Raw genomic sequence first — 25,508 nt, 5'->3', positions numbered from 1 at the left:
AGGGTTGATATTGTGTCTTGATGATATTGTACAGTGGGCCATGTGTCACGCTATAAGGTTACAGATCGTGTTTAAATATAATTCAGTGCCTCATGGATGCCCTGTCTTGAGTTGTTAGAGCTATTTAAAATCTATCCCAATGAGCATGGTGGTAATGCCACACAATTTGCTGGAATACCTCCATGTGAAAACGGATTTTATTTTCATGGGAACTGTTGCTGATGTGGTGGTCACTCCAAGTGATACTGCTATAGACAGATGCATCTGTACCAGGTAAATTGATGGGGGGACAATTCCTTCTTGTATAGTCTTTCACCATCTGCTGCAGAACTTGTCCAGCAGCTCTCTCTATTAGGACCCAGCCAGCTAGATTAGTAGTTGTGCTACTGAGCCAGGGATAGACATTGAAGTTCTCTCAATGGTACTTTCTTGTCACCTACAAAGACTTTTCCAAGTGGTGCTGAGCAGCCAAGGGGTTACTTGTAAACAGAAGGAGGATTCCTGGCCATGTTTGACTTCATGTTGAGACTCAATGTGCTCCAGAGCTATTGGTAAGGACAACCAGGGCAATTCTCACCTATCTGTAAATCATTATACCACCATCTGCAGGAATGAGTAATGATAGTGTCTGAACCATTGTAAAGTCAGATTCTGTGAGAATGACTACAGTCTATTGTTTAATTAGTTTGTGGAGAACTCTGCCAATTTTTGACCCAGTCCCCAGACGTTAGGAAGGAGGACTTTACAGGGTCATCAGGATTATGGTCTGTGCCATGGTCAACATCAGGTGGTCCATCAAGTTTCATTCTTTACATCAGTAGCAGAATCATACTCCAACATAATCTGCAAACTCATGGTCGATCAATCTTGGTTCTAAGAAGAATGCAAGAGGTCATGCTAAGGACAGCACTAGGTATGATCAGAAATTAAGTGTTAACATGGTGAAACTACAAAACAGGACTATTTGCTTGCCAAACTGGATAGGCAGCAAGTCACAGATAGAACTATGCTTTTCCACAACAAGTGGATTTGATTTAAGCTCTGTGGTCTTGTCACATCTAATTGCGAATGCAGGTGAAAAACAAATTAATAAACAATATACTGGAGGATATGGCCCGATAAATATTAACACCCTCAGCAATGGAGGTCTCCAGGACATCACAGAAGAGATAATACTGAAACATCTTCAACAATCTTACCAGACTTAGCCCTTTGTCCAGGTCTTGCTTCATTTGGACATGGACTGGTTTTGTATCTGAAGAGTCACAACTACCCAGGTTTGTGCTGACAAATAGTAATAACATTCATGTCACAGAACAGCCAAGCAGTGACCATATCTAGCAAGAGAATCTAACCATGTTCCTTGACATTCAGTGGTATTACCATCACTGAAATTCTTAACTATCAACATTCTAGGGATTACCATAGACCAGAAATTGAATTGGACTGGCCACATAAATATGGTCTAAAACAGCAGGAGAGAAGCTAGGATCATGCAGCAAAGTAACTCACTTCATGGCTTTCAAACGCCTGTCCACAATCCAAGTCAGGGATGTGATAGACAATAGACAATAGATGCAGGAGTAGGCCATTCTGCCCTTCGAGCCTGCACCGCCATTCAATATGATCATGGGTGATCATTCCTAATCAGTATCCTGTTCCAGCCTTATCTCCATACCCCTTGACTCCACTATCTTTAAGAGCTCTATCCAATTCTTTCTTAAATGAATCCAGAGACTGGGCCTCCACTGCCCTCTGGGGCAGAGCATTCCACACAGCCACCACTCTCTGGGTGAAGTAGTTTCTCCTCATCTCTGTCCTAAATGGTCTACCCCGTATTTTTAAGTTGTGTCCTCTGGTTCGGCACTCCCCCATCAACGGAAATATGTTCCCTCCTGCCAGAGTGTCCAGTCCTTTCATAATCCTATACGTTTCAATCAGATCCCCTCTCAGTCTTCTAAACTCAAGGGTATACAAGCCCAGTCGCTTCAGTCTTTCCGTGTAAGGCAATCCTGCCATTCCAGGAATTGACCTCGTGAACCTACACTGCACTCCCTCAATAGCCAGAATGTCTTTCCTCAAATTTGGAGACCAGAACTGTACACAGTACTCCAGGTGTGGTCTCACCAGGGCCCTGTACAGCTGCAGAAGCACCTCTTTGCTTCTATACTCAATCCCTCTTGTTATGAAGGCCAGCATGCTATTAGCCTTCTTCACGGCCTGCTGTACCTGCATGCTTGCCTTCATTGACTGGTGGACAAGAACACCCAGATCTCTCTGAACAGCCCCTTTACCTAATTTGATACCATTGAGGTAGTAATCTGCCTTCCTGTTCTTGCCACCAAAGTGGATAACCAGACATTTATCCACATTAAACTGCATCTGCCATGCATCTGCCCACTCACCTAACTTGTCCAGGTCACCCTGTAATCTCCTAACATCCTCATCACATTTCACCCTACCACCTAGCTTTGTGTCATCAGCAAATTTGCTAATGTTATTGCTGATACCATCTTCTATATCATTTACATATATTGATAGAATGCTCTACATCTACCAGGATGAGTGTCCCTCCAACAATACCAAAGAAAAGCCTGCTTTATTGCCACCACACTTCCTTAATCACTGATGGTCAGGAATAGCAGTGTCTACCATTTACATCTATGAACTCCAGAAATTCGCCACGGCTCCTTTGACAGCTTTTGCCAAATCCATGACCACTTCCATCTAAGACAAGATAGCAGATGCTTAAGAACGTTATCAGTTGCAAGCTCCTCTCCAAGCCACTCACCAATCTGCTTAAAAAAGAATGCTTAATACCCCTAATTATGGAATCCTCTACCACCATCACTTTTCCTTTTGCTCCTCTTGCTTGAATCCAGATAACTCTCCCATCCCTGATGTATTGTGATGTTCCAAGCTCAGATTCCAGCTCATCAACTCCGATTTAGAATTCCTCAGGCAACCAATATTTGCTACATTTGTGGTCACTACAAACCACAATGTGGTCCACCAGCTCCCCCATCATGCACACAGAACACGTTACCTGGCCATGTATCTCAAATGTAGTTCTTAAAGTTTTACTTTAACATTGCCAACTGGTCTTTAGCTTTTCTTCTATAAAATATTTCCCTAATTTTACCTTTAATCTGAAAACAATTTAGAATAGGCATTAAAATTAGCAGTTACTTACCAACCAATGAACTTACATATCCCCTATGATATAATAGTTTCTGATCACCAAGTCTCCTTCCTGATGGCTGGCTGGCTGTCTCTCTCTCTATCTCATTCTCTAATTCTACGGCTTCTGGAACAGAATTAAACTGGTTCACTGACTAACTTGTTCGACCAGTTCTCTTACTAACTAGCTTCAACTGAATGTTTGTAAATTCCTGTTTTAAAGCTGAAATTAAACTGCACCCACTCAAAAGTGTAACTTATAGTTAATTGTTAAATTCAATAACACACTAGACTTTAGATTGAAATTAGCCCTTAAACTGAATTAAATTATTGCTTAATATTTACTCCTTATGTCTCCCTGTTTCACCAAAGAACAGTTACATTCCAGTACAACAAAGTAGCACTTCTTTTCACTAATAACTTGGTCTCTAGAACCATCTAGACAGATGCTGCTGTTAGCACTAAAAATGATAGTTGCCCTCAAACTTTTCATCTCTCGTTCATTTCAGGGCTCTGCTGTTGACCTTTCCAGCACATCTCAGTTAGCTGCTTGCGCCTATATCATGTTCCCCTCATTGCTCAGAGGAGGTAGAAGCAAATTGCTAATTTATTTGGCTCTGTAGCTGTGTTGGCTATGATGGTTGGCTCTGAAATAACTCAACATAGGCTGGTATCCCATCATCAAGTCATGTGCATAGTACATGGTACTGATGCAGCTAGCTCAGAGCTAGCCCCTAGAGTGAACAGAACCCCTGCCACTCCTGTGTACCTTTTTATTCTTTGTGTCTTCAGCAAATTTAGAAACCAAATTTGCTCCCTTCATCCAAGTCATTTGTATACATAATAAAAAGTTGTGGTCCCAGCACTGATCCTAAGAGGGTACCTTCACTATGAAGTAATTAATTTAGTTCTATCTCCTTGCACATGATCTGATCCCGTACAGCCTGCTCTCTGGTTGCCTACAGAATGTGCTATGCTCAGAAATTGTCTGCAAATATTCTAAGATCTTCTTGTCCAGGCCACCTTTACCCATTTGATATTCAGTCTAAATGCAGATTAAATCCCCCATGATAAATTATTGTACCCTTCTGATAAGCTCCATAATTTTTTTTAAAATACCGTCTACAATGTGGATTTTGTGGGTAGAGGGAAGGGACATTTGTAAACCATTCCCACAAGTCACTTCTTGCATTGATAATTTCTCAGCTCTATTTAACCACTTCCGTATCCTAGATTCCTAAACTTCGGTCATCCCTGTTGAAATTAATGCATAAAGACGGGTATCCCATCACCACTTTACCCTTTATTTACAATTCCTGTTTATTTCTTTTTCATCAAGTGCATAAATCTTTATTCATTTTCCAACACCAGGAAGAAAGGAAACACCTGAATGGCCAGTGATACGCAGTGCTCTTCTCATCAAAGGGCAATGTTGTGTGATTAAAAAATGGAAAGGGAGGGCAGGGACTAAATGAAATGAAAATGCTCCACACCCCACAGCACACACCTATCCCTGAAAACCTCGAGGGTGTTGGTAGACACCACATGCTCCTTCTCTAAGGAGACCCGGGCATGGACATAACCATGGAAGAGGGTAGGCAATCGGTCATAACGACTCCTTCCACGGCCTGCTGCCTAGTTCTGTTTATGGTCAGTTTGGAGCAGGCCCACGAGGAAGAACAACTCCTGTTTATACATCAGTCAAACCTCTGATTGGAGCTGTTAATCTGGTCCAATGAGGGAACTCATTCTATGAGATCCACCTGACTGACTTTGTTCCAATCATTACATTAATACCCTCTAAGTCATGGGACGTAGATGCACTCTTTCTCCTGTAGCTTCTCCTGGGGCATTTTTGCAACAGGTCTGGTTCCTCTGATTCTGCCTTGAAAACTGGCAGAATGTACTGGGCTGTATCCTGTCTCTTGCGCCTGGAACATCTTGGAAGAAATTAATCTTCTTCAGGTGATAATGGTGTTGAGGCTGTAACATCAATTATGTCCATCTCATCCTCAGAGGTTTCTTTGACGCCAGGTTGAGAGGAAGAACCCATGGGTTCTGACAGCCTTGCCAGATGTTGAGGGGTCAGGAATGTGGTTTGCTCTTGTCCTATTTATGAGGTTACAGCTTTCATATGGTCCATGTCCTTCTTCAGGATTATCTCTCCTACCCAAACTTTGAATGTCATGGGACCTAACCTTGCATCAATCATGCCTCTTACTCGTGCAGAGTCATTTCCATGGTTTTGACACCAAACTTTGTCCCATGAAGTAAGCTGCCTCTCTCACTTAGTGAATTCTTGTGTATGGCATTGGTACTCCTGGTGCTGTTTTATCCACCCCCTCCCAGGATCAGGTTTAACCTGGTGCAATCACTTCTTCCCATTAGCAACCCCTGATGGAGCTGTCTCTGTAGTTGCGTGAGGAGTGGCCCTTTAACTGAACAGGAACTGGGACAGTTTGGTATCGAGTGAAGGCGAAGGTTGCTTCTTTAAGCCTGCCTTCAAAATTTAGACTGCTCTTTCCACCAGATCATTGGCCAATGGATGGTATGCAGCTGTTCTGACATGTCGACTGCCATTTGACTTTAGGAAATACTCAGATTCTCTGCTGGTAAATGATGGCCTGCAGTCTATGGCCAACTACACTGATATTTCGTGTCATAGTCATAAAGCAAGGAAACAGATTCTTGGGTCCAACCAGTTCACGCCGACCGTAGTCCCAAACTAAATTAGTCCCACCTGCCTGCTCCTGGTCCATATCCCTCCAAACTTTTCCTTATGCAAATTCTTTGAAACTTTGTAATTGTACTCACATCCACCACTTCCTCAGGAAGTTCATTCTATACATGCGAACCACCCTCTGTGTAAAAAAGGAATTGCCCCTTGTGTCTATTTTAAATCTTTCTCCTCTCACCTTAAAAATGTAGCCCTTAGTTTTGAAATCCCCCATCCTAGGGAAAAGACAACTACCATTAACCCTATCTGTACCCCTCATTATTTTATATATTTCTATGAGATTGCCGTTCAATCTCCTATGTTCCAATGATAAAAGTCCCAGTCTATCCAGCCTTTCTTTATAATTTAAACCTTCCATACATAGCAACATCCTAGTAAATCTCTCCTAAACCCTCTCCACCTGAATAATATCCTTCCTCTAACTGGGTGAGCAGATCCAGACACAACATTCCAGAATAGGTCCCACTAATGTCCTGTACAATCTCAACACAATTTCCCAACTCTTATACTCAAAGGGCTGAGAAATGAAGGGCAAGTATGCTGAACGCCTTTATATGTGGCACAAACTTCAAAAGTTGTGGACCTGAACCCCGAGGTCCTTCTGTTCTACAACACTACCCAAGGTCCTCCCATTAATTATATAAGCTCTATCCTTGTTAATTGTACCAAAATGCAATATGGATTGAATTCCATCTGCCATTTTTCATGCCTATTGACTCAATTGATCAAAATCCCTTTGTAATCCTAGAAAACATTCTGCGCTGTCTACTCTGCTTTGGTGTTGTCTGCAAACTTACTAATCATGCCTTCTATATTCTTATCCAAATCATTTGTATAAATGACAAATGAAACAGGACCAAGAACTGATCCCTGTAGAACACTGCTCGTGACAGGCCTCCAGTCCGAAAAGCAATCCTCCATCAGCACTCTCTGTCTCCTGCCGTTAAGCCAATTATGTATCCAATTGGCAAGTCTGTCCTGAATCCTATGTGTTCTAACATTACTAATTAGTCTACTACTTGAAACCGTTGGCTTTACCAAACTCCAAGTAAACATGTCTCCTGCTTTTCCCTCATTGAATCTTTTGGTATCTTCCTCAAAAAACTCAATCAAGTTTCTGAGACACAATTCTCCTCGTACAAAACCATGCTGAATATCCCTAATCAATTTTTGCCTCTCTAAATGTCGATTAATCCTATCTTTTATAATTATCTCCAACAATTTACTCACAACCGAGGTCAGACTCACTAGTCTATAGTTCTCCGGTTTCTCCTTACAACATTTCTTCAACAAAAGTACATTAGCTATCCTTCAGTCATCAGGTATCTCACCCTTAGTTACAGATGATGCAAATATTTCTGCAAAGGGCGACACGGTGGCTCAGTGGTTAGCACTACTGCCTCACAGTGCCAGGGATCTGGGTTCGATTCCAGCCTCGGGCAACTGTCTATGTGGAGTTTGTATGTTCTCCCTGTGTCTGCGTGGATTTCCTCTGAGTGCTCCGGTTTCCTCCCACAGTCCAATGATGTGCAGGTTAGGTGAATTGGCCATGCAAAATTGCCCATAGTATTAGGTGCATTAGTCAGGGATAAATTCACGGTAGGGGGAATGGTGTGTGGTGGGTTATTCTTCAGAGGGTGAGTATGGACTTGTTGGGCTAAAGTGCCTGTTTCGTACTGTAGGTAATCTAATCTAATCAAAGGGGTCTGGCAATTTCCTCCCAAGAGATCAGATCCTGGAGATTTATCCCACCATTATATTCTATAAGACCTCCCAAACCTCCTCTTCTCTAATATGAACTGTTGTGAAAACATGAAAATTTATTTCAATACATTCTCTCAACTCCATTTCTTTCTCCACAGTAAAAACTGATGAGAAATATTCTTTTAGTATCTCTCCCATGTCATAACACAAGGGGCTGACGTCTTAAGGGGTCCGACCATCTCTGTAGTTAACCTCTTTCTCTTAATGTATTTGTAAAATCTCTTTGAATTATCCTTAACCTCATCTGCCGTGCAATCTCATAACCCCTTTTTGCCTTCCTGATTTCTCTCTTAATCAATAGGAGAGTGTAGAGACATTCTTAAGAGATTCAATTGAACCAAGTTGTCTATATCTAAAATAAGACAATCTTTTATTCTCGACTAGAGCCTCAATGTCTTTATTCATCCATTGTTCCTTAATCTTGCCAGCCTTCTCCTTCATTCTGACAGGAACATAATGTCTCTGAACTCTCATCATCACACTTCTGAAAGACTCCCTGGTATCAGTCATCTCTATACTTGTGAACAGTCTACTCCAGGCAACTTTAAAATTTGCCTTACTCCAATTAAAAACTAACTTTTATGGAAGGCTTATCCTTTTCCATAACTCAGAGCTTTTCAATTGTTATCTCTGTGATTGAAAAATGAACTGTATGCACAGTTTGAGTGGGTGTCCACAATAACCAAGAATGTACAGTCCATAAAAGGTCAGGCAGCATCTGATGAGCAGGAGAATCGACGTTTTGTTCTTCTGCTCCTTGGATGCTGCCTGACCGGCTGTGCTTTTCTAGCATTCCACTCTCAACTCTGATCTCCAGCATCTGCAGTCTTCACTGTCTCACAGCCCATGAAAGTACTAACGTTGGCGACGGGGAGCTACTGTCAGTAATTTTTGTCTGTATTAGCACTCTGGGCATTGCTCCACAATATGGCTATGCCAGCATCCAATCCTGGTCACAAGTTCTTGCCAACATCTTCATTTTGGAAACCCCTTGATGACCCTGGTGGAAGTCAGCCAGTATGTGGCGGTGGCCTTTGCTAGGGACAATCATTCTTGCTCCCCATAATAATATGCCATCCTCTATGGTGATCTGGTCTTGCTAGTTCCAGAAAGGTTTTAATTCTGGTTGTGATGAGCCTTTTGTTACCTCTATCACCACCAGCAGATTTAATTTTGCTGGATAGGATCCTTATGTGTTCATGGTCTGATATTGTCAGCGTCGACACCATTGGTGGGGTATCCACCAGTGGGAAGCGGCTCAAGGCATCCACATTTGCTGCTTGGCCTCCTGCAATTATATGCACTCAGAATAAGAATCCACTGCTGAATTCGGTCTGAAGCTGTGGGAGGCACGACCCTGTCCTCTAAGTAGTCCTTGCAGAGGTTTATGGTCTAATACTATTACAAATTTACATCTGTAAAGCCATAGGTGGAATGTTCTCACACCAAAGATGGCTTCTGTATCTGGGTGTATCTTTGTTTGGCATCAGCCAAAGTCTGGGAAGCATAAACTCTTGAGCATACACTCTTCTGGGCCACGAGTGAGCCAATACTACCCTGATACCACATGGGTAAATAACGCATGTCAGTATCATCTCTTGTTTGAGGTCATGGTGTATCAACACCTCAGAAGATGATAGCTGCTTCTTCACTTCTCTAAATACGACTTCTTGGCTATGAGACCATTGATAAGGCTGATCATTTTTCAACAGCAGATGTTAACGTTTCTCGGGTGCAGGCCAGGTTACATATGAACTTTCGTAACAATTCACCAACCCAAGGAAAGACCTAAGCTCCCGTACAGAAGTGGGAGCCAGCGCATCTTTGATTTCCCTCACTTTATCATCCAAAGAGTGCAGTTTTGTTGACTCTGTAGTTGAAGTAGGTCACTTGGGGTGCCTGGAAGACATATTTTTCCCTCATAAGACATACAACTGCTTTGGAGAAATTTTAAGCACCATGTCCAAGTTTTCTAGATGCTTTTTATTGATCTTCCCGGTTATTAACATGTCATATAGATAAATGGTGACCTGGGGTAGACTTCGTAAAATGTTTTCCATCGTCCACTGAAAATTTTCATTCATTCATTGACATCCCTTGCAGATGAGGATCACTCCCTTCCACTCTCAGGATGAGCCTGCAGGTGGTTGTACAGACCGATGCAGCTACCACAGGCTCAGTTACACTTGCGGCAGAGGGTGATCATGGGAAGGAGTGGGTGGGGCATTGATGTGGCAGCATACTCCTTTTGCTGCTTTCACCTGGCGTCTACTTTTTCCTCCAACAGCAAATCTCAAGGTACTCAATGCCTTCTTTGATGCTCCTCCTCCACTTTGGATGGTATTGGGTCAGTGATTCCCAGGTTTCTGGGAATGCAGCACTTTGCTAATGAGGCCTTGAGGGTATCACTGAAGTGCTTCCTTATCCATCTGGCATACCATTTCGAAGCTGGAAGTAGAGTTCCTGCTTGAGGAGTCTCGTGTTGGTCATGAGGACTATGTGCCAGTTCATTGTAGCCAATCGAAATTGGTCAGTGTCATGATGATGCAGAAGTTGGCTTCGTCGAGGATACTGTTGTTGGTGCATCTTTCTTCCCTCGCAGGATCTTCTGCAAGCAGTGTTGATGATACTGTTCCAGCGCCTTGTAGATAGTCAACATCTCAGAACCATGTAGGAGATTAGATTAGATTAGATTACTTACAGTGTGGAAACAGGCCCTTCGGCCCAACAAGTCCACACCGCCCCGCCGAAGCGCAACCCACCCATACCCCTAACCTAACACTACGGGCAATTTAGCATAGCCAATTCACCTGACCTGCACATCTTTGGACTGTGGGAGGAAACCTGAGCACCCGAAGGAAACCCACGCAGACACGGGGAGAACGTGCAAACTCCACACAGTCAGTCGCCTGAGGCGGGAATTGAACCCGGGTCTCTGGCGCTGTGAGGCAGCAGTGCTAACCACTGTGCCACCGTGCCGCCCTCAAAGGAACTCCCACAGCTCTGTAAACCATTATCGGATCTGCTGCTGTTATCCTTGAACATCTTTTTCTTCAGCTGGCTGAAGGGTGAGCTAGCACACTGGAGGCGGTGCTGGATTTCTTCAATTATGTCGAAACCTGTATATCACAGTATTCAGCCATATGCACCATCGTTCAATGCAGCAGCTAAGGACAAGGAGAAATTCCACTCCGGCCTTGACCAATCTCTCAGACAGGTCCCTGCAGTGGGCAAACTTATCCTCTGCAACTTCAATACCATGACTGGAGACTGCGACTGCTGGATGGGCCATCACTGGAAAATGGCACAGGCCTATGATATCCAAAAAGGCAATCTCTTATATTGGTAAAAACCTTTATGGGTATTAATTGTGATATACTTCTGGAAATCCTCACCTTATCATAGTTGCAGATAAGCATGCCTCATGTCCAGCTTTGTGAGTGACAGCCCCTTCTGCCAGTTTTAACTGTACGTCCCCCACAAAGATGAATCAACCCATCCGACTTCACAATTGGTATAATCAGTGCTGCCCATTCCATAAAGTGTACTGGTTTGATGCTTCCTTCGCTTTCTAGCCTCTTGATTTCTGACTGTACTTTTGCACGTAAACCGTATGGCACTGGGCTGGCCTTGTAGGATCATGGAATTGCTTCCTGGTCAAGGAAGTTTGGCTCCTTTGATAGTCCCTAGAACTTCCTGAAAATCATCCAGGTATTTAATTAGGACTTCATTGAAACAGCCATTTTCTCATCAACAGATGTTGAGCCAATCAAGATGAATCTTTTTCAACCAATTTTGCCCCATCAAGCTTGAATATGACACTTTCACTATGATCAGAGGTAACTAAATCATCTGTAACATACCAGAACTGAAATTGTACCCTTAGAGGTTACCTGGTGTTGGTTCTCAAGCCTGGCTGAGGTTGGATGCAAACATAAATGTTTGAATATAGAACTAATCTTGGTAAAGACTGGTTTTGCAATCTCTGACACAGCCGTGCCGATATCAAACTCCATGAGAACTGGGTGGCCAATAAACCCGCTTTTTATTTTGATTGATTCCAATTTGGATATTGCTTAGCAATTTAAATGCTCCAAACTAGATATAGGTGGACTTTCCAGGGTGTGCACACTTCTGGATACTGTCCTATGAGTTCATTTACTCAATTCAGGTGTAGTGGGTCTTTTCTTACCGTCTCAAGTCTGCATAGCGGCAACGACTACAATGGCCTGTGGCCTAGATTTTTGTGAAGACTTTAATCATTTGGCTGAAGGTTGGCTGTGTTTTGGGGTTTTGCTGTGGACTGAATTAAGGTCCCTCTATTCAGGATATGTCCTGGATGAGGCTATGCAATTGCCTTTACTCAAGTGTTGTTCCCCAAGCTCAGTTGGACTGCTGAGGCTGTCCACTTCCGTCTGAATATCCTGTAACTCAAAAGCTCCACTTGCTACATTTTCCAATGGTAAAGCCAGTTGTAGTGTCTGTTTGAAGTCCAGTTGGGCTACAGGTAGTAGGTGCTTTTGCATGGTCACATCATTAATCCCACATACTGAACTGTTTCCCAGCATCTCACTTTGGGATAAATCAAAATCACATGCCTTTGCCTGTCATCTTAACCTTGTCAAACATACCAATACAGATTCCCCTGGTTCTCAAATTACCGAGTAAAACTCATAGTGTCTCAAAAATAGAGGCAGCTTGGGGTCGTAGTATTCCTGATGTAAATCCGTCAACTCTTGAAAGGTTTTAATATCTGGTGCCTCAGAGAAAGTTAGGCTCTTATTAACCTAAAACGCTTCAGGTCCACAAGCTGTGAGGAGAATTACTTGTTGCTTTTCATCTGTCCCAATGTATTTGGCTAGAAAATATAACACATTCTTTCACATACTGGCTCGAATCTTCAATGGCAGCATTCAACAATACAAGCTTACCAAATAGCAGCATGATGCCAGAAATGCATACCCCAACTCAGATGATGGTTTCAACTGAATCTCTTCAGGGATGCGTTTTTCTCTCATTGCCACTGAAATAACCCCAGAAAGGCTGGTATCCTGTCACCAAGTCACCCTTTATTTACATGTACATAATATATGACTGGTACAGCTAGCTCAGAGTCAGCTTAGAGTGAACAGAACCCCTGACATTCCTGTTTAAATTTGTCCACCAGGACTCCCTAATTGGAACAGGTTAACAATCCCAGTCAGGGAACTTATAGTCTATGAGGTCCACCTGGCTGACTACAGGCTTGTCATTCAGGAATACTTTCTAAATACAGAGGTCTTCTGCACTGTTCGTATGACTTCACTGCATGAATAGTTTGCATCGAATAATCTTGGATTTTAAACATTCTTCATTGTAAGAGGGCCATAGAAGCTAAAGATTGTGAGATTCTTTCAACGTGCATGATTTCATACTATCATGGAAAATCCTCAGCCCTTGATCTGCTGCCCCAGTGGTTTGAATTTGATGGGTTTGCTGATGGGTGGGGTATGGCTAATTCCATATCATCTCCAGCCACTGCTGGGCCACCTGAAACAATGTTCTCTTCATAGGTCACAGGTCCTTACATATAGCACTAACATCAGTATTCATGCCTTGAACTCATTGATTTTGGTGATGAAGATAGCCATATCCTCCGTGAAAATACCTTGCTGCTTCAACATATACTCCAGGTGCTGCTGCATAGGCCTCTCTATTACTCATGGATGGAGCTCAAGTGCTGAAATATCGAAATGTACCTCAATGTATCTGCACTACAGACTGTTATTCGTGGTCCATGAGGTCTCAATGCCTTCAGGTACTCTGACAAATGGCACGCATCATCTTTTGTTGATTCAAATACTGAAGTCCACACTTTAACTCCTGAGGACCTACTACATCCTCTGTGGAGCATCATTATGATGGTCTTCCCCAATTATGTGACAAGGTGCCCATCGGTCTCTGCAACTCCTTCTGCACACTGGTCATGTACTCATTAGTTGTACCAATGTTAAAAAAAATACACATGGACCAGCTGAGATACAAGTTTAAACATTTGAAGTTGGTGAGCTGTCTGATTTGACGATGCTTCCTCAGAAAATATTTCTCTTGATGTCCACAGTATGTTTTGCCCAATCTGAGAAGCCAACAATGCTAGACTTTTGAGAGAAACAAAAAAATGCTTATGAGAGGCAGACAATGGAAACCTTCCTCGTGTATCATTGGTGCCAGACGAGGCTATTGTTGCTAATTCTGGATCACTTTTCCGCTGTTCAATTACCTACCATTCACTTCTATTCAACATAACCATTCTTCCCAACAATCGCCACTATGGCAATCACAACTCTAATTCTTAGAATACCTGTTCTCTGTCCCCTTAAATAGTCAATTCATTGTTACCACATATCCACTTCATGCCATCATAATGTTACATATTGCTGTCTCTTCCAGGGCCTGTATAGCTTAGCACTGGGGTCTTATTCCTGGTCCATTTCCTTCTGAGTATGAATCTCTTATAAGGACAATAAAGAGATGAGGTGATGCAGCTCTGTATGCAGAAGGAAATCTTCACATAGTTCAAAACATATTCTGTTATGTGGCACCCTCACCCATTAGTACTAGGGCCATATCAACGACATGGTCACATACTCTGTTGGTTTTGAAGGAACTTATAACTGATGTTTGTGTAAAGTGTTGCATGCTACAATCCAAGGTGGGAATATTGAATAAGTAGAAGGTTAATCGCATGGGATCCAAGGAGAGCAATATAATTGAATTCAAAATGGGCTCAATGGTAGGAAGCAGAGGATGATGGTTGAAGTTTGTTTCTCAGACTTGTGGCATGTCACAGGGGTCGGTGCTGAGATCTTTGTTATTTGCTGTTAACATAAATGATCTGGATGTGAGTGTGCAATGCATAATTAGTAAGCTTGCAGATGGTACAAAATTAGGAAGTATAATTGATAGTGAGGAAGGATATCAAAAATTACAGTGGGATCTTGATCACATAGGGAAGTGGGCTGAGGATTGGCAAATGTAATTCAATACAGATAAGTATGAGGTGTTGCACTTTGGAAAGTCAAACTAAAGTAGGACTTTTACAATAAATGGTAAGGTCCTGAGGAGTGTTGTGGAACTGAGGGACCTAGGAGTACAAGTACATAGTTTGTTGAAAGTGGGATCACAGATAGACAGGCTGGTGAAGAAGGCACTTAGCATGCTGGCCTTCATCGGTCAAGAGTTGGACCATAGGAGTTGGTCTGTTATGTTACAGTTGTGTAAGTCATTGGTGAGGCCGCAATTTGAGTATTGAATACAGTGTTGATCACCCTGTTATAGGAAAGACATAGTTAAACTGGAAAGAGTGCAAAAACGATTTATGAGGATGTTGCCAGGACTAGTAGGCATATGGACAAAATTTTGGTAGAGGGTTTGTAGCTCGGGTGCTCATTGTTGTGGTTCTGTTCGCCGAGCTGGGAATTTGTCTTGCAAACGTTTCGTCCCCTGTCTAGGTGACATCCTCAGTGCTTGGGGGCCTCCTGTGAAGCGCTTCTGTGCTGTTTCCTCCGGTATTTATAGTGGCCTGACTCTGCCGCTTCCGGTTGTCAGTTCGAGCTGTCCACTGTAGTGGCCGGTATATTGGGTCCAGGTCGATGTGTTTGTTGATAGAGTCTGTGGATGAGTGCCATGCCTCTAGGAATTCCCTGGCTGTTCTCTGTTTGGCTTGCCCTATAATGGTAGTGTTGTCCCAGTCGAATTCAAGTTGCTTGTCGTCTGTGTGTGTGGCTACTAAGGATAGCTGGTCATGTCGTTTCGTGGCTAGTTGGTGTTCGTGTATACGGATTGTTAACTGTCTTCCTGTTTGTCCGATGTAGTGTTTTCTGCAGTCCTTGCATGGGATTTTGTACACTACATTAGTTTTGCTCATGTTGGGTATCGGGTCCTTTGTTCTGGTGAGTTGTTGTCTGAGAGTGGCTGTTGGTTTGTGTGCTGTTATGAGTCCTAGTGGTCGCAGTAGTCTGGCTGTCAGTTCAGAAATGCTCCTGATGTATGGTAGTGTGGCTAGTCCTTTGGGTTGCGGCATGTCCTCGTTCCGTTGTCTCTCCCTTAGGCATCTGTTGATGAAATTGCAGGGTATCTGTTTTTGGCGAATACTTTGTATAGGTGTTCCTCTTCCTCTTTTTGTAGTTCTGGTGTGCTGCAGTGTGTTGTGGCCCTTTTGTATAGTGTCCTGATGCAACTTCGTTTGTATGTGTTGGGGTGGTTGCTTTCATAGTTTAGGACTTGGTCTGTGTGTGTGGCTTTCCTGTAAACCTTTGTGGTGAATTCTCCGTTCGGTGTTCTCTGTACCATCACGTCTAGGAATGGGAGTTGGTTGTCCTTTTCTTCCTCTCTAGTGAATCGGATTCCTGTGAGTGTGGTGTTGATGATCTGGTGTGTGTTCTCTATTTCTGTGTTTTTAATTATTACAAAGGTGTCATCCACGTATCTGACCCAGAGTTTGGGTTGAAGTTGTGGTAAGACTGTTTGTTCTAACCTTTGCATTACCGCTTCTGCTATGAGTCCAGAGATCGGTGAGCCCATGGGTGTTCCGTTGATTTGTTCGTATATTTGGTTATTGAATGTGAAGTGTGTTGTGAGGCTCAAGTCCAGTAGTTTAAGTATGCCGTCTTTGTTGATAGGTTTGACGTCCTGTTGTCTGTTATGTCTGTCCAGCAGGTTGGCTATTGTTTCTTTGGCTAGTGTTTTGTCGATAGAGGTGAACAGTGCCGTTACATCGAATGAGACCATAGTTTCTTCCTTGTCTACGTGTATATTTCTGATGATGTCCAAGAAATCCCGTGTCGATTGTATAGATTGTCTGGATCCGCTGATCAGGTGTTTCAGTTTCTGCTGTAGTTCTTTGGCCCGTTTGTGTGATGGTGTCCCTGGTAGTGATACTATGGGTCTGAGTGGGATGTCTGGTTTGTGCACTTTGGGTAGTCCATAGAATCTGGGGGTGTTGTTGCTTTCAGGTTCATTCTTTGTGGGTCAGACCTGGTTATCTGTCCGTTTTTTTGTAGATTCCTCAGTGTGTTGTTTATCCTATTGAAGAGCTGTGGGGTGGGGTCAAACCCCCTCTTTTGTTAGGTGTTGGTTTCTGCAAGTAGTTTTGTGCTTTGTCCAGGATGACTGTCATTCTGCCTTTGTCTGCTGGTAGTATAATTATGTTCTTATCGTTTCTTAGTGATTTTAGTGCTTCCCTCTCCTTGGTGTTGAGGTTATGTGTTTGTTTTTTTCTTGTTATTAGCGGTACGATACTTTGTCTCACAGTTTGTTGTGTCTCTTCTGTCAGTCCATTGTTCCTGAGTGTGCATTCTAGTGCTGCTAGGAAGTCTGCTGTCTTGGCGTCCGTGTGGTTGTAGTTGAGTCCCTTGGCCAGTATTGTTCTTTCCGTGTCTGTGAGCTGTCTGTGGGAGAGGTTTTTAACCCAGGTGTGTGTTGTGGTGTCCTCTTCTTTGTGTGTTAGTTTGGCCATTTTTTCTTTTAGTGCCGTTTTTTTGCGGTGTGTGGTCCTGTTCTGTCCTATGGTGATGGCCTGTTCTATGGTCCGGGTCCATTCCTGACTGGTGGTTTTTGAAATTAACGATTTTTGGCGCACAATTTCTTGTCTGTATTTGTGTAGTCTGTTGTGAGCGTCTGTAATCATTACCTGGATCATCCTGAATCCGTTCTATCTGGCTGTGTCCCTGGCTTGTGGATTGTTGACTGGTGGTCTGTATCTGACACATGGTGGAAGGATTCGATTCTTTCGGCATTCATGCAGGAACCGGAGTTGTTCGTATGTGGTGCTTAGGCGGTTGGCATAGGATTCTCATTTCCTAGCTTGTCTTAGCGTCTCTCGCCCGTAGGTGTTCAAAGTTTGGTAGAAGATTTGTAGCTCGGGTGCTCGTTATTGTGGTTCTGTTCGCCGAGCTGGCAAACGTTTCGTCCCCTGTCTAGGTGACATCCTCAGTGCTTGGGAGCCTCCTGTGAAGCGCTTCTGTGCTGTTTTCTCCGGTATTTATAGTGGCCTGTTTCTGCCGCTTCCGGATGTCAGTTCGAGCTGTCCACTGTAGTGGCCGGTATATTGGGTCCAGGTCGATGTGTTTGTTGATAGAGTCTGTGGATGAGTGCCATGCCTTTAGGAATTCCCTGGCTGTTCTCTGTTTAGTTTGCCCTATAATGGTAGTGTTGTCCCAGTCGAATTCATATTGCTTGTCGCCTGTGTGTGTGGCTACTAAGGATAGCTGGTCGTGTCGTTTCGTGGCTAGTTGTCACAACACACTTCACATTCAATAACCAAATATACGAACAAATCAACGGAACATCCATGGGCTCACCGATCTCTGGACTCATAGCAGAAGCAGTAATGCAAAGGTTAGAACAAACAGTCTTACCACAACTTCAACCCAAACTCTGGGTCAGATACGTGGATGACACCTTTGTAATAATTAAAAACACAGAAATAGAGAACACACACCAGATCATCAACACCACACTCACAGGAATCCGATTCACTAGAGAGTAAGAAAAGGACAACCAACTCCCATTCCTAGACGTGATGGTACAGAGAACACCGAACGGAGAATTCACCACAAAGGTTTACAGGAAAGCCACACACACAGACCAAGTCCTAAACTATGAAAGCAACCACCCCAACACACACAAACGAAGTTGCATCAGGACACTATTCAAAAGGGCCACAACACACTGCAGCACACCAGAACTACAAAAAGAGGAAGAAGAACACCTATACAAAGTATTCGCCAAAAACGGATACCCTCGCAATTTCATCAACAGATGCCTAAGGGAGAGACAACGGAACGAGGACATGCCGCAACCCAAAGGACTAGCCACACTACCATACATCAAGAGCATTTCTGAACTGACAGCCAGACTACTGCGACCACTAGGACTCATAACAGCACACAAACCAACAGCCACTCTCAGACAACAACTCACCAGAACAAAGGACCCGATACCCAACATGAGCAAAACTAATGTAGTGTACAAAATCCCATGCAAAGACTGCACAAAACACTACATCGGACAAACAGGAAGACAGTTAACGATCCGTATACACGAACACCAACTAGCCACGAAACGACACGACCAGCTATCCTTAGTAGCCACACACACAGACGACAAGCAACATGAATTCGACTGGGACAACACTACCATTATAGGGCAAGCCAAACAGAGAACAGCCAGGGAATTCCTAGAGGCATGGCACTCATCCACAGACTCTATCAACAAACACATCGACCTGGACCCAATATACCGGCCACTACAGCGGACAGCTGGAACGGACAACCGGAAGCGGCAGATACAAATCACTATAAATGCCGGAGGAAACATCACAGAAGCGCTTCACAGGAAGCTCCCAAGCACTGAGGATGTCACCTAAACAGGGGACGGAATGTCTGCGACACAAATTTCCAGCTCGGCGCACAGAACCACAACAATGAGCACCCGAGCTACAAATCTTCTCCCAAATTTTGAAGTTATGAAAATTATTTACACTGAAATAAGGACAGAAGATTTTTTAAAAACCTGCACAATATATGAAGCTTTACAAATCCTCTTAGATCTTGTGAACATATAATCTTCCTGTAATCTCGGCTTATTGCTTAGGTATTCTTGACTAGTAGATGCTGGTCTTCCAAACTTTCATATCTTGAGTTTACTTTTGTGTGTGTTGTATGGACAACTGAAGAGGCTAGGTGATTATTTGTTTAGTTCTCTGAGTTGGCTTCTGTTCAATGTTTCCCTATTAGATGTTGTGACAACTTTGTAGGACTTAACCTCACACGATGGATAACTCTGCAAGTGACCAAATTTCCTAAATCAACGTACAAACTCAAACCTAAAAACCTATGCAGAGATTAGGCAGCTCTGCACCTGTGTGTCTGTCATGTACTGTTTACATTTTCCCTTATTTTTGAGAACTTTGTTGTGAATTTCTGAGAAATTGGACAGGTGATGACTTAGAAAGGTTTTCCTAACCTGCCTTTTGAATATAGATAAATGACATTGTACTTAAGTAGCATAGCACAATGTGGAATGGGTGAGGTGTGGAACTCTAGGGGCTATTTTTCTTTTCAGCAGATTTTCTATTAATTTTGAATTTAATACAAACGGTGGTAAAGGAAATAAACAACTAACTAAATAAATAGTATAATTAATTAATTAAATCTCATTAAGCTTGGTATGGATGGTGTCCAGGCTGAACTCCTGGATACCATTGTGATCCAGGGCAAACATCTCTGCAGTCAATTGTTTGACGTTCAAATAGCTTTGGTTCAGAGTTTATGAACTGTAAGCTGAAATACAGACATTGTGATGAGCCAGTTACCCTGGATTCTTGTACTATGAGACAGTCACATCACCTAAGTTAGAGTCTTCATATTTAGTCAGTCAGTGGTCAAGGAGAGAATGATGTGACTGTTAAGGAGGCAGATATGGGGAACTAGAGGGTAGGAATGCAAGAGTGCTAGTCTCTACAATTGTCCATTAGGTTTTAAAGCAGAATGGTTGTAGGGTAGATGAGCAAACTGACCATGACATTTGGTACAGGGAGCCATTTTAGTGGAGGGGAGGGGACAAGCAACAAGCAATATCATAGTAGGAGATAGTATAGTGAGAGAGATTGCCATATTCAATGCAGCAAAAAGCTCATCTCTAGCCAATGTCAGACAACATTCCCTCTTAAAGCTGCATGATAGTGAAGCTGCTGGGAGGTTCTGCACATATAGATCAGCATGCTCAAACATTGCTTCCATTCACAGAAACTGCTGATACACATGGCGCTTGGAGGAAAAAGTGCTGGAGGAAAAAGTAATTGAGAGAACGTTGCTTCCTGGGTTCAAGGTTATTGGCTCGGGGCTGGAAAGTAACTTGCAATAGGAGGAGAAGATTCAGTTGTCATTGTCGTGTTGGTACCAACGATAAAGGTAGAATTAGGAAAGAAATTCTGCATAGAGAATATTAAGAACTAAGCACCAGGAAACTGAGGTATGGATTTGGAATGGTCGATACCTGAACTGAGCTGAGGCCAGTGTGCCTGCAAACCACATAACTTGAGAAACTGAGAGAATTTTAAACTAATTAGAGGGGGTGGAGGATCAAGTGTGGGAACATTGGGTATAGCAAGCAGCAGAGCCAAGTAATATGGAAAATGAGTGTCAGAGGATGGAATTAAGGTGTAGAGAGAAAAAAGAAAGAACCCTAGGAATCCACCAATCTTCAAGATTAGATGTTATAAAGATAATAGTAAAACAAAAATGAAAAACAATGTATCTGAACGTGAACAGCATAATAAAGTGATTTGATAGTGCAAATATGACAAGAATTGGGTTTTGAACATTGAGAGGTATATGACATTCGAGAAGAATAGTAAACTAGATAAAATTAGTGGGGTTGCATTGTTAGTCTCTGATGGTATTTATGCAGTAGTGGGAGATGATAAAGGTTTAGGAAATCAGGATGTGGAATCGGCTTGGGTGAAGATGTGGAATAGTAGAGGAAAGAATGGTCCCTAATTAACTGTAATGTGAGATAATGTATAAAAGAAAAGATAATGGGTGTTTTAATCTACATATGAACTGGAAAAATCAGATTGATAATCGTACCCTGGATGGGGAGTTCTAAGATAAAGACAGTTTCTGAGAGCAATGCATTCTGTAACCAAATAGCGATTTTTAAAAAATTCATGGGATATGCTCATTGCTGCCTGGACTGGTATTTCTCATGCGTCCCTAATTGCCTTTGACAAAGTGGTGGTAAATAGCCTTCTTGAACCACTGCAGTTCATTTGCTGTAGGTATAGCTACCATGCTGTTAGGAAGAGATTTTCATGGTTTTGACCTAACTACGCTGAAGAAATGGCAATATATTTCTAAGTCTCAATGGTGTGCGGCTTGGAGGGGAACTTGCAAGTGGTGGTGTTCCCATATAGCTGCTGCTGTTGTCCTTCTCAAAAGATAGTGGTCTTGAGGTTGGAAGGTGCTGGCTGTATAGGAATGATGGAAAGGTGGATGCAGGACTAACTCAAACACCATACAAAAGAGAATACTGTCACTGAAGAAGTTCTCGCCATAACTTAGATTTTCCTGTTATGGAGGAGGTGGTCAAGAAGCCCATCATATTTGCAGTCAATAAAGCTGCTGATTGTCCTACCAATGATAATGCCTCCGGAAATGTTGGCCTTCCACCTGAAATCTTCAGAAATGGAAAACTGACGCTATTGCAACATCTCCAAGAAATTTTCTGTCTTTGTGATTGAACTTCAAGATGCAAATATCGTCACCTTATGCAATAAGACAAGGAAATTGAAGTGACCGCAATAATTACCAAGACATACACTTGTTAGTATTTTGGGAACATCTTTACTCAAGTTGCTCTGACCTGATCAAATACTATGGCATTCTGCATCTCACCAGTGGCTCAGCAGGGGCTTCACAGTTGCAGATCAACAATTGATGTGATTTTCTCGCTTTGGCTATAAATCAAGCAGTGCTACCGCTGTGCATGGCTTTGACAGGTGTCATACTGGTGACAGTGCTGGACTGAGTGCCTGACAGTCTTTTAAAGACAGCGCTGGTGCCAGGAACTCTAGTCTATTTTATACTGGCAATGACGAGTGATTCAACTACAGTGTGAGAGAGAATTGAGCTCGCATCAGAGGAGAGAAACAGGGTTGATAGTTCATGAGAAAAGTTTGGGACAATTACATGGTTCCTTGGTCATTCTTAAAAAACATGACATTGAACGAATATATCCATAAGATTCACCCCACTTCATATCAGAACATAAAATACTTTGTACAACTTTAATCTCCTCAAATATATCCTGCTTTATGGTTGAATTATACAGAGAATAGTGACAATTAAACTACCTTAAGTTCCATCAGGCATATATTACAACTTAGTGAATGCATTAACATGTTCCGTTCACCCCAGTATTGTTCAACTTACGCAGGTCCTGGCTGAACATTAACATAGTTTTGATCATTTCTCCGTTTATAATAAAATTTCACACAAGTTAAGGCACCAATCTCATCCAGAGCTTTTTTTATTTTTCTTCTCTGATTTTCATCTAGTTAAAGATGAACATAAAACAATAGAGTGTATTAGTTTAACACGACTATAAGTGTGACAAATAGACACATTCATAACCTAAAAGGTAATATAAAGATGAAGCTTGAGTAACTAGAATAACTTGTTTGAAATATGCTTGGTTTTGTTTCATTTATGAGGTTACCTAGTTGCCGGCTGGCCTTCTTAGCGCAGTAGGCAGCACGTCAGTCTCATAATCTGAAAGTCCTGAGTTCAATCCTCAGATGAGGCAAGGCTGTGGCCTTTGTCACCTTATGGATTTTAAATTTGGGCGGCACGGTGGCATAGTGCTGCCTCACAGCGCCAGAGACCTGGGTTCAATTCTCGCCTCAGGCGACTGTGTGTGTGGAGTTTGCACATTCTTCCCGTGTCTGTGTGAGTTTCCTCCGGGTGCTCCGGTTTCCTCCCACAATCCCAAAATGTGCAGGTTAGATGAATTGGCCATGCTAAATTGCCTGTTGTTTTAGGTGAAGGGGTAAATCTAGGGGAATGGGTCTGGGTGGGTTGCTCTTTGGCGGGTCGGTGTGGACTTGTTGGGCTGAAGGGCCTGTTTCCACATTGTAAGTAATCCATCCTGATCTAGTGAGTGCTGCATTGTCAGACACTTTTGATGAAATTTTAAACCAAAGTCCCATCTCCATATATATAATTTAAGGAACAGCAGGACAGTTTCACCTGAAATTACATATTCTTTAAATGAGATCAGTGAGTTATGCACATCTACTACAAATTCTCCAGCAGCGACATCATAGAATGCATTCAGGAGGTAGTGGTGACCAGAAGAGAGGAATGCAAGCAACAGGAAAAGAAAAGAAAATAGAAAGGGTATATAAACGGGAGGATGGGCCAGCTGGGGATGGGGAGGACGTGTGAGAGTTGTGGTGTTGCAGTGGCAATCAGGATGATAAGGAGCAGAGACTGGAAGTGTTGCAACTGAGAGTGGAAGGAAGACTGCAGTCAGGAGTTGAAGGAGGAAGCATTTGAATACTTGAGGGACGTGATTGGTGGTTGGATAGGATTGCTATAGAGGTCAAAGTTATTGCCCAATGAAAAGGAATCTTAAAACATCTTGTCTTTTGGTGCAGCCTACAATATTCTATTAAAACTGGTGACCACCTTCACCTATCTGCTCATCTCTCCTTCCTCCATGCTCCTCCTATCTTCAGCATAAATATCGCCTTTACTTGACTGCTATCAGTTCTAAAGAAACGTCACTGGTCATGAAACTAGTCTACTTTCTCCCACTCAATAATTTCAAGACTTGTTAAGTTTCTCCAGCAATTTCTGCTTCTTTCAAAGGATGGCTGGTTTGACTGCATTCTTATACATGTTTTTCTGGACGCAGAGTGCCTGAAGCTGATTGTGTTCAGGTTGCTCCAATTAACAAAGTTAAAACTCTTCTTATGAAAGTGCTGGTTTCAAAAACTGAAGATTTTTTTGTCTGTACTAATATAACAAGCAACACACTTCCAGAGTAAAATGAGTACAACACAGAATGCCTATCAAATTGAAGACTCAGGTACTTGTTTAGTACCCACAAATGCAGTTTTAGTGCCAATGAATTTGTAAGAAATGGAATATAGTTTTTAAATTTTATATTATGCTCCTGCGCAACTGTCAATAAAAGCTTACTTCCACTGTAGAAATACACTGCAGATTAGAATTACTGAGGAAGACAGTGAATGGGTGACCATAAGGCAGATAAAGGGTAGGAAAGCAGTGCAGGAGTCTCCTGCGATCATCTTCCTCCAAAACAGGTATACCATTTTGAATACTGTTGGGGGAAATGGCCACCAGGGGAGGGCAGCAGTTGTCAGGATCATGGCACTGTGGCGGGCATTGCTGCTCAGAAGGGCGGGAAAAAGACTCGTAGGGCCATTGTCATAGGGGATTCAATTGTAAGGGGAGTAGATAGGCTGTTCTGTGGCCAAAAACGAGACTCCCGGATGGTATGTTGCCTCCCAGGTGCTCGGGTCAGGGATGTCAGCAATCGGCTGCAGAGCATTCTGAAAAGGGAGGGTGAACAGCCAGTTGTCGTGGTGCACATTGGCACCAATGATATAAGTAAATAACGAGAGGAGGTCCTGAAAGCAGAATTCAGGGAACTAGTAGAGAAGTTAAAGAGGAGGAGCTCAAAGGTAGTGATCTCGGGATTGCTACCAGTGCCACGTGCTAGCCAGGGTAGAAATGAAAGAATAGACAGGATGAACTCGTGGCTTGAGGGATGGCGTAGGAGGAAGGAGTTCAGATATGTGGGACATTGGGACAGGTTCTGGAGAAGGAGGGGCTATTGAAAATTGGACGGTCGACACCTGAACCAGACTGCAACTAATGTTCTTGGGGGAGTTTTTTGCTACTGCTGTTGGGGAGGTTTTAAACTAATGTGGCAGGTGGCTAGGAACCAGAAGAAAAGACTACTAGACAGTGAGGTGGAAACTGGAGACTGTAATGATTACAATGTTAGCATTACCAAGATAAAGTAGGCAGAGAGCAGATAAACATAAAAGAACTGGCGGCCTGAAGTGCATATACTTTAATGCAAAGAGTATAATGGGAAAGGCAGATGAACTTAGGGCTTGGATTGGTGCCTGAGAGTATGACGTTATTGCAATCACAGAGAGGTGGTTGAAGGAAGAGCATGATTGACAACTAAATGTTCCAGGATATAGATGCTTCAGACAGGACAGGGAGGGAAGTTGCATTGCTGGTCA

The 25,508-nt window shown here is 42.8% G+C and overlaps 1 protein-coding gene across 1 annotated transcript in view; it reads right to left on the bottom strand.

Moving 5' to 3' along the window:
* Positions 1-25,508, bottom strand: part of LOC140493867 (astacin-like metalloendopeptidase) — a 242,762-nt gene that overhangs the window by 136,126 nt on the left and 81,128 nt on the right. The window contains exon 6 of the mRNA XM_072592859.1: positions 22,657-22,777. Coding sequence (XP_072448960.1) covers positions 22,657-22,777 — 121 coding nt within the window. The remainder of the gene's footprint in view (positions 1-22,656; positions 22,778-25,508) is intronic.

Source organism: Chiloscyllium punctatum, chromosome 22, assembly GCF_047496795.1.
Source record: "Chiloscyllium punctatum isolate Juve2018m chromosome 22, sChiPun1.3, whole genome shotgun sequence".
NCBI classification, from domain to species: Eukaryota; Metazoa; Chordata; class Chondrichthyes; order Orectolobiformes; family Hemiscylliidae; genus Chiloscyllium; species Chiloscyllium punctatum.
The sequence above is the reverse complement of the archived record's forward strand: the minus strand, read 5'-3'. Positions and strand labels throughout refer to the sequence as shown.